The sequence below is a fragment of the Onychomys torridus genome, chromosome 7, assembly GCF_903995425.1.
Source record: "Onychomys torridus chromosome 7, mOncTor1.1, whole genome shotgun sequence".
NCBI classification, from domain to species: Eukaryota; Metazoa; Chordata; class Mammalia; order Rodentia; family Cricetidae; genus Onychomys; species Onychomys torridus.
In genome coordinates, this window is record NC_050449.1 from 32107319 (window position 1) to 32116501 (window position 9183).

Here is a 9183-nt window from a genome sequence, read left to right on the forward strand (position 1 = left end):
ACAGAACCCCCCAATATTACAGGCTATTGACACTGCTCTTGATTGTGCCTATTACTTGATGGTGAGATGCAATTCCTGAAGATACCATATATCCAAGACATAACGGCTTCTAATAAATTTCTACTATACATATGCCTATAGATTAATGCATCTCCCAATACTCATCAGAAATGCTTCTTTTGGCAGTATATGGTGATGAAAACAGACATTCATAACTTAGAAATAGGCAGAGAATAAGAGTCTGGGAGTGCTGAATCCTAAATAGGACTGCTACATCACATCCCTTCTCCCAAGCCTAAGTGGTCACAAGTGAATTAGAGGTAGGACGATTGTGAAGCCCAAGGGTGATAGATAACTTCACTGAAGCAATGTTATCAAGACTCAACATGTTCACTCCTCAAGTAAACTCACAGTGGTTGCAACAGTATGCATAAGACCTGTGTGAAATCAAACTTGACGAAACACAGACATTGAAGGAGGATATGATCATGAAGTTCCACCTCAACTATTGTCAATTGTGTAGCTACTGGGAGAAACATAGTTTCAAGGATGTGGCCCCAGAGAGGGTACTTATACTCACATAGGTTTCCCTACATTCATATACATACTGGCAGTACTGAGTGAACTCAGTAGGTTAAAAAATAAGGAAAAAAAAAGTTGAGTTGTAAGAGGAAAGTGGTATGAGGTTGGGGGAAGAATTTCAGAAGGAGGATGCAGGGGTAAACTTGATGAAAACACATTGTATATATGAATAAAATTTTCTAACAATAAATACAAAACAAAATTGTATACCTCCAATAAGCCAATGTCATTACTATTGAACTAATCCCTAAGTACTGTAGCAATAAAGTGTGATCTCTTGTGGAAAATTCCTGGGCAACATAAACTTTTCAATTTTTAATGAGGTCCCTAAGATTATAGTCTCATAAAACTCTCTTGAGTCTTAATTAGTTGGCTCTTTAGATATCAGTAGATGGTATTTAACAACCTCTGTGATAGAGAGGACAACCTTGGAAGAGTCACCACTGGAAATAACGATCTACAATCATGGCTTTTCATGATGTCAAGAAATGATAGCTCTGATTTTGCCAGTAGAAAACTAGTTTCCCAAATCACCAGAAAGGCAAATTTAGTAACAACAGAAAAGAATATATACATATGCATATACATATACATATATACACATGTATGTATACATATATACATATGTTTGGGTCTATGGACCTTCAATGCCACATGGTACTTGCCCATCTGTGAGAGTAAAGAAGTGTCTGTGATGTCACTTAGGAATTCTCAATGCACAAGGGTAAGTATTTAATAGGATGCATGTGTTTCTTTCTCTAAACCACCTTGAGTTTTTGATGTGCCTTGTGTCTTCTCTTTTGAAATTATCATTGAACATTAAGTGGGAGATGGATTTTCAAGATAGAGGAACAGAGATGCTGCAGAACCAAAAATGGTTACTGGTTCCCTGAATATTATTCCCAAGGAAATGGCCTTTCAATTATTTATGTTTATTTCTGTACATGAACTTCTATAATATGTAGAAAACAAAGGCACACAGAAGTGTGAGCGTGACATTATTATTATATTCTGGCTCTTTTTTTTTTTTTTTTTTTTTTTTGAGACAGGGTCCCTCTGTGTAGCTTTGTAGATTCTCCTGGAACTAACTTTGTAGACCAGGCTAGTCTCTTACTCACAGAGATCCTCCTGCCTCTGCCTCCCAAGTGCTGGGATTAAAGGTGAGTGCCACCACTGCCTGGCCATTTTTGTCTTTTGTTTTTGTTTTTTTTTTTTTTTTTTGAGACAGGGTTTCTCTGTGTAGTTTTGTGCCTTTCCTGGAACCTGCTTCATAGACTAGACCAGGCTGACCTTGAACTCACAGAGTTCTGTGTGCCTCTGCCTCCAAAGTGCTGGGATTAAAGGTGTGCACCACCACCACCTGGTCTATTCTGGTTCTTACTCTCATTTTAATGGGGTAGTTTTGATAGGGCAGGGATTTCATTTTAATGTTATGATTTTTACTGTTCTCACAGATATGATCCAGAGAAGAATGGCCTTAGGCAATGACTCTTCAGTGAAGGAGTTCATCCTGCTGGGCTTGACAAAGCAGCCAGAGCTCCAGCTGCCTCTCTTCTTCCTCTTCTTGGGAATCTATGTGGTCTCCATGGTGGGGAACCTGGGCTTGATCATTTTGATTATTTTGAACCCTCACCTGCACACCCCCATGTACTATTTTCTCTTCAACCTTGCCTTCACAGATCTCTGTTACTCCTCTGTCATAACCCCCAAAATGCTGGTGAGTTTTGTGAAGCAGAACATCATCTCCCATGCTGAGTGCATGACTCAGCTCTTTTTCTTCTGCTTCTTTGTTATTGATGAATGTTACATTTTGACAGCCATGGCCTATGACAGATATGCTGCCATCTGTAAGCCCCTGCTTTACCAGGTCACCATGTCCCATCAGGTCTGCCACTTGATGCTGGTGGGTGTGTATGTGATGGGGTTTGTGGGAGCCATGGCCCATACTGGTAGCATGCTAAGTCTGACCTTCTGTGATGGCAACATTATCAATCACTACATGTGTGACATACCTCCTCTCCAAAAGCTCTCCTGCACAGATATTGCCATCAATGAGCTGGTGGTTTTCATTGTTGTGGGTGTCAATGTCATAGTGCCCACCCTGACTATCTTTATTTCTTACACCTTGATCCTTTTCAACATCCTCAGAATCCATTCTTCAGAAGGTAGGTCGAAAGCCTTCAGTACCTGTGGTTCCCATGTAATAGCTGTTTCACTTTTCTTTGGAGCCTCAGCATTCATGTATCTGAAGCCTTCTAGTATGTCTGTGGATGATGATAAAGTATCTACCATTTTTTATACCATTGTGGGCCCAATGTTGAATCCTTTTATCTACAGTTTAAGAAATAAAGATGTCCACACTGCACTGAGAAAAACTTTGAAGAAAAGGATATTTACCTAAGTAGGATCTGTATTTGTTCTGAAGGTAAATCTTAGGACATGTGAAGCATAGGACTGGAGGAATTGCTAATGTGTAGAGCATTTGTTTAAATGTGTGAGTGTATTTGACCCACTCTCTTGAAAAACTTCAGTGACAACAGCACCTAAAAATCCATAAAACAAAACAAAACAAAAAGAAAAGCAAAAACTAGTGGTGAGAATATTGTGGAATTATTTTTACTTTATGCAAATTAAGTTAATTATCAAGGAAATTTCAGAAGTAAAGATAGTGAAGGATAATTAACCCATCAAAATTTTAGAGTAGAGAGTGTAGTATTCCATAATTTCCAAAAATTATATGTATCTTTTTTCAGTATTGAAAACTTTACCAACACATTTGTACAGCCATCTAACAGTAAGTTACACTCTAGGTTTAGAAATCACCAGGATTTAAGTATACAAAGCACTGGATAATATTATACTCAGAAATCATAAGATCATGAGATAGATCTTTTAAATGTACATTTTTATGTGTTTTTACAGGTAATATGTTTGGGGAATCATATTCATGTTCTTTTGCATGCTAGGCAAATGCTCTTCCATTTATCCACCTTAACCACAAAGGTGAGATCTTTGACTAGGGTACATCTAGAAGTTATGCCATTGTGCTAATGACATACTGATTTCAGTATTCTTAGAGACATTATCTCATTCATTCTGTTAATAACCCTCTGGGGATATTTGGAGATTTCTTTTTGAATGGTTCCTTTGTATCTCCAAAGGTTCAAATATGGAGGGGAAAAGCCTTTTTCACGCCTGTCTTTTCTGTTTAGCCTTAAATCAGTTTGGTAAAGAGGAGTTGATGAGTCTATTTTGATTCCAGTGCTTGCAGACTAAAAATGAAACAACAACTTCAGTCATTTAGGATAAAGGGAACCTATGTTAGGTTTTCTGTTTATGGATTTGAGGGCAAGAACGTGTGTATAAAGACAAACTATGTCTTCATTGGAAAGAATTTGATTAAGCAATTTTACTCTCATTGCTAAAGAAATTCTGTCTTTTCCTCAGATAAATTATATAATCATAATTTATAAGTAGTCATTTCTTTTCCTTTCATAATATATGGTGATCAGTTTTATTGAAGAGAAAATATAAGGTGAGCATGTATCCAATTTTAGACATCAAGATATCTAGAATTTTGCCAAAATTACAAACGTAGCTCTGAAGAATGCTGAAGACACTTATGATCTCAGAAGGCAACAGACTAGTAAGGTGGTGATAAAGTTAAATTTCGTATTTGTGAATATATAATGGAAAATAATACACAAAGTCTTGGAAGAATGTAATTGTACTGAGTATAACTATCTAATGTCTTAGGTGTGCTGGTCACAGGACGTGGCAGGTGACTTGACTACAGGCATAGCTGCTCACAGAACAGCTAAGGAAAGGGAGGAACTGAGCAGAGTTTTAGAGGCAGCAACTACCTTGATGATGAGGAGGCATTGTTTTGGGGAGCAGATGAATGCTATGGCAGAAGGCTAAGCAGAAGAATGTGCGTACAAGTGTGAGGAGTAATTAACATGGGGTTGAATTGGGGATTTGCAAGGGAAAAAAATGAACATAAAGAAGTGCAATAAAAGTCTGAGTGATATCAATCCAACATCTGACATATTTTTCTTCCTTCTCTTATATTCTGTAGCATGGTCAATGTACATTTATAACTAATGCAGCTTCCAGGAAAAACTTGTATTGAAATTCATGAAAGAATAAATTAAAACAATAAAAATTTACACGTCCTGCAGGAAAGGTGATGATTCTTTGCTAATTGTGCATACCTGAAAAATGAATCTAAGTTGCTAGATGTCAGTAGAAACAGTAGCAAAGGTGAGAGCCCCTTGATCCTGTGTCTGCATGAGTTTAGTAAGCTGTGCCAAATGGAAGGACCAACAGAAATGACTTGGTTTTCAGTCTGAATTCTGCAAGTGTTGAGTCTGAGTCTTCTGTGTCTTTGATTCTGCACATCTAATGTTAAAACTTCTGTGGGAGGTATACATAAAGTAAATGAAAAATAATGATATATATTTAAAAATACTGTAGTATTTTATTTTAAATACCATATCCCAGAAACATAAACATGTAATTTTTTCACTTAACTTCTTGGAAGTAAGTATGCACCTGATCCTCAATAGCTTCTCACTGCTTATTTTTGTCCTTTTGCCTTGAGACAGCATTGTGTGGTGCATCTCAGTGTGGTCTTGAATTTATCATCCTCTTGTCTTTGTCTCTTAAGGACCGAGATAATAGGTGGCATTTGCCACTACTCTTGGCCTAACAAGTTCTCAGCACTGATGGTGAACTGCTGGCAGTTTTGGCATAGCTGTCATTGCTAGTATCAGTGTAACAACCTGATGATAGATATTGGTATCATTGATGGTAGATATTGGTATCACTGTCACTGCAATGGAGTTGGGGGAAAAATTGTGTTAATACATAGTTGGTGTTAACTTGGAGTAATTTAAGATTCATATGTATCCATGAAAATGTATTTATTGTTACATTTGTAAGTTCAATTCAAGCTGTAATATGAAAGCAAATATAATTTGTCACATATAACACATATGAATCAGCATATGGAGAAAAGGACCAAGAGCATAGTGAAACATAGTTAAGGAAACATTGTTGTTTTGTACTACTAGGAGGGATGTAGTAACTTCCCATGGCAAACAAGCAAGAATACTCATGGTATCCAGCCAGTTCGAAGGGATTTTATTGGAGGAATAGTATCATTTTATATGCTTACTTTTTGTTCATTTAATACAAAGTAATAGTACCTAAGAAATCAAGATAACCACAAGTCATAGAAGCTAGGTCTTTTTTATGTGAGACCCATTCCCAAAATGTGGCATATATTAAATGCCTTAATTCTGAACACAGGATACACTGTTGAGTCATCTGTAAATAGCAGTGTATATGTACACATATCATGATCCTTTTAATATGAAAAAAGTAGAAACTCCAAACAGTATGTGATTTCATGCCAGTGTGAATTGATAGCCTCCTTTTCTCTCTTAGTAATGTGAATCACAACATCAGGTTTTACTAATTTGATGTTGCCATCTCAATGCAGTTCTATACTATAGTCTTCACTTTCCTTGTAGAATAGTGGTTATTATGCAGGTGTGTTCCTGCATGAACTTTTGTTGGTGTCCCATTCCCCAGGAGAGTGGCCTGTAACAGTACTCAGCTCTTAATGGTGTGATTAGTTTAAAACTCATTTAATTTAATTTGCAATAACGTTAAGGTTGGTCCTAAGCCAATCTGAATAGTATCCTTAAGAGAAAAAAAAGTTGGACCCATAAACATCAAGAATGGATGTACACATAGGAAGGGCCTTGTGACTATGCAGCAAAATCATAGTCATCTGTAAACCAAACAGAGAAGCCTCAGAAAATATACAACCTACACTGGGAAGGAGGACTTTCAGCCCCCAGAGCTTTAAGAAAATGATCTCTTGTTTAAGCCACCTGGTGTGTGGCACATGCCTAAAATTTTTTATTTTTGACAGATTAAAGCAATTGACACAATGGTAAAAATATGATTTTCAATCTTTTTGTGCCAGGTACTAAATCTAGGCCTTTACACATGCTCTACCATTAGGCATGTATAAATATACCTTTTTAAACTTATTTTTTTTTTTAATTTGAAGCAAGGTCTCACTGAATTATCCATGCTGACCGTGAACCCTTTTTTGAGTCCAGGTAGGTCGTGATCTCAGCATTTAGAGTTGTTAGGTGTTTTGAAGTGTCAATCTAATTAATCTTATCAGTAAAAACCAGCAGTCAAATATTGGAGTAAAACCATGAAGGATCAGAAAAGCAGGGGAGTAGCCACAGTTATTTCCTACCTCTCCTGATCTTCTGACCAAAAAGGTCATGATCCTGTCTACATCCCACCTTATCAATTTCTGTCTCTGCCTCTGAGTGTGAGTGCAGGGATTAATGGCATGAGCCACCACTGCCAGGCTTCTATGGTTAACTAATGGCTAGCTCCACCCTCTGATCTCTAGGCAAATTTTATTTATTTATCAGAGCACAAACAAAATGTCACACAGCAACATTTCTTTTTTGTTTGTTTGTTTTTGTTTTTTCGAGACAGGGTTTCTCTGTAATTTTGGTGCCTGTCCTGAATCTTGTAAACTGGGCTGGCTTCAAACTTACAGACATGTGCCTAGCTCTGCCTCTAATGTGCTGGGATTAAAGGTGTGCACCACCACCACTCGATTCATTTCTCCCTTTTTTTTTTGCTAAACAAAAAGCTAATGTTTTAACTAACATAGAAAAACTTTAGACAATAAGTACAATAACCATATACAAATATATGCAGGCAATAATTACATTAACAATGTTTGGTATGTTAGCATTTGACAAATTCAGAAAAAATACTCCATTATCTCTCCTGTATTGGTGAGTCCAAAGTATTATACATAATTCATTTTTTATCCTAACTTGCATTACCAACCCCAAACTATCTTTTTATGTCTCTAAACCTTATGCCCTTTACATCTCTTTTATGTTTGTCTCTTTGAATTTGTTAAAAAGGAAAACTATAAGTATATAGTCTTCAACTTTATCAGAGACCCAAGAAGGATATAACATCACCCAAGTAAACAAGAAATGCAGAGAAAACAACTTCCAAAATTAAAAAAATGACAGAAACATTGACTATCTGGACAGTCACCCATGGTTCCTCTGTAGCATTGGGGCATGCATCTTTGGCCTGCAGTCCTAGAACATATCACAGATTTTTCTATGATGCAGGATTTTGGAAAGACTGTTCTGACTTGTTGTGGCAAAGTTTGGCAGTCACTTTCTTTTGTATCCTGCTTGTCCAACTTGGAAAGCATACTGTCAGAAGATAAGGCAAGGACTGTTTCTTGCCCTCTAGCTATCTTTTCCACAAAGAAAGTAAACTCCTTATGGAGTTTCTTTGATGACCATCATCTTCTTTGAAGTAGATTGGTGCTGCCAGGAGTGGACATGTCTCATTGTCATAAAAAAAACTTATGTTATTAAAATATCTTAAATTCCATATTCTGTAGGTCTCTGAAGTTTTTGAAGACCACCCACCTATCTGAAATATATCTCTGACCTTGAAAACATACCTAACATGGCTACAAGTTTGATTGTAATAGGTGACTAACTACTAACCTGCATTTCTGTATTATCTTAAATAGTTTATAATAATACTTTTCACAGATTAGAAATTCACATTACATTGTTAGATAAGCTGTATAGGTATAATACCTTGGAAAAAAGTAGAAATGTATGTACAGCATGTTATAACAAAAATAACAATATTTGTATTAACATACAAAAATCCAAGCCAATGTAAAATATTTAAGATTAGTAGTTGCTTTTTTGGTTTAAAAATAGATTCAATAACCTACCCTTTTATTCTATTTTTTATATCCCTCTTTTACTTTTTAGAATAAGATCTCTGAATCTAATCTCCTTTGCTCAGCTTTTTTCCTGACCGTTACCAATAACAACTTGTAACCAACTCCCCCAAATGATGACAAATATCCATAATCCACTGAATGACCAAAACCAGCGCAACCCACCTCTTGGGAATATGGGCATTGTGTTCTATAAATGGAGGCTTTTCTCTGTTCTGCTCTGTTTCACAGCCACTTCCAAATAATCATTCAGAGGGTTGTATTGATTATAAATGTTTGGTCTTTAGCTCAGGCTTATTATTAACTAGCTCTTACACTTGAATTAACCCATTCCTATTTATTTATTGCCACGTGGCCTGTGGCTTATTGGTCCTCCAGCATTGTGCTTCTTGGGTGGCTCTGGGCATGACTTCTCTCTTGATTCCACCCTTCTTCTCCTTGTATCTCTATTTGGCTTTTCCACCTAGCCTTATTCTGCCTGCCTGTAAGCCAAATCAGCTTTTATTATCAACCAATAAGAGCAAATACATTCACAGTGTACATCCCACAGCAGTATTCTTAAAATTACTTCCTGTTGTCTGGGGGTAATGGCATCTTTAGGGGATGCAGAAAAAAACTGGGATAATTGTCAAGGAGAGCTCTTTGTATAATTGTTGTTCAGTCTCTGTGTAATGGGAAAGTGCAGGACTTGTCTCAAATCCTAGCTAGAGTAGTCTGTGAGGCTGGAAAATCTCAGTTAGCCACCTTGAAACTGTCCTGAGCAGTTT

The 9183-nt window shown here is 36.8% G+C and overlaps 1 protein-coding gene across 1 annotated transcript; it reads left to right on the forward strand.

Moving 5' to 3' along the window:
• Window positions 1-2038: 2038 nt before the first annotated feature.
• On the forward strand, window positions 2039-2983 carry LOC118587706 (olfactory receptor 145-like). The gene has a single exon (XM_036193714.1). It carries the CDS (start codon window positions 2039-2041, stop codon window positions 2981-2983), a length of 945 nt encoding a protein of 314 aa, XP_036049607.1.
• The last annotated feature ends 6200 nt before the right edge of the window (window positions 2984-9183 follow it).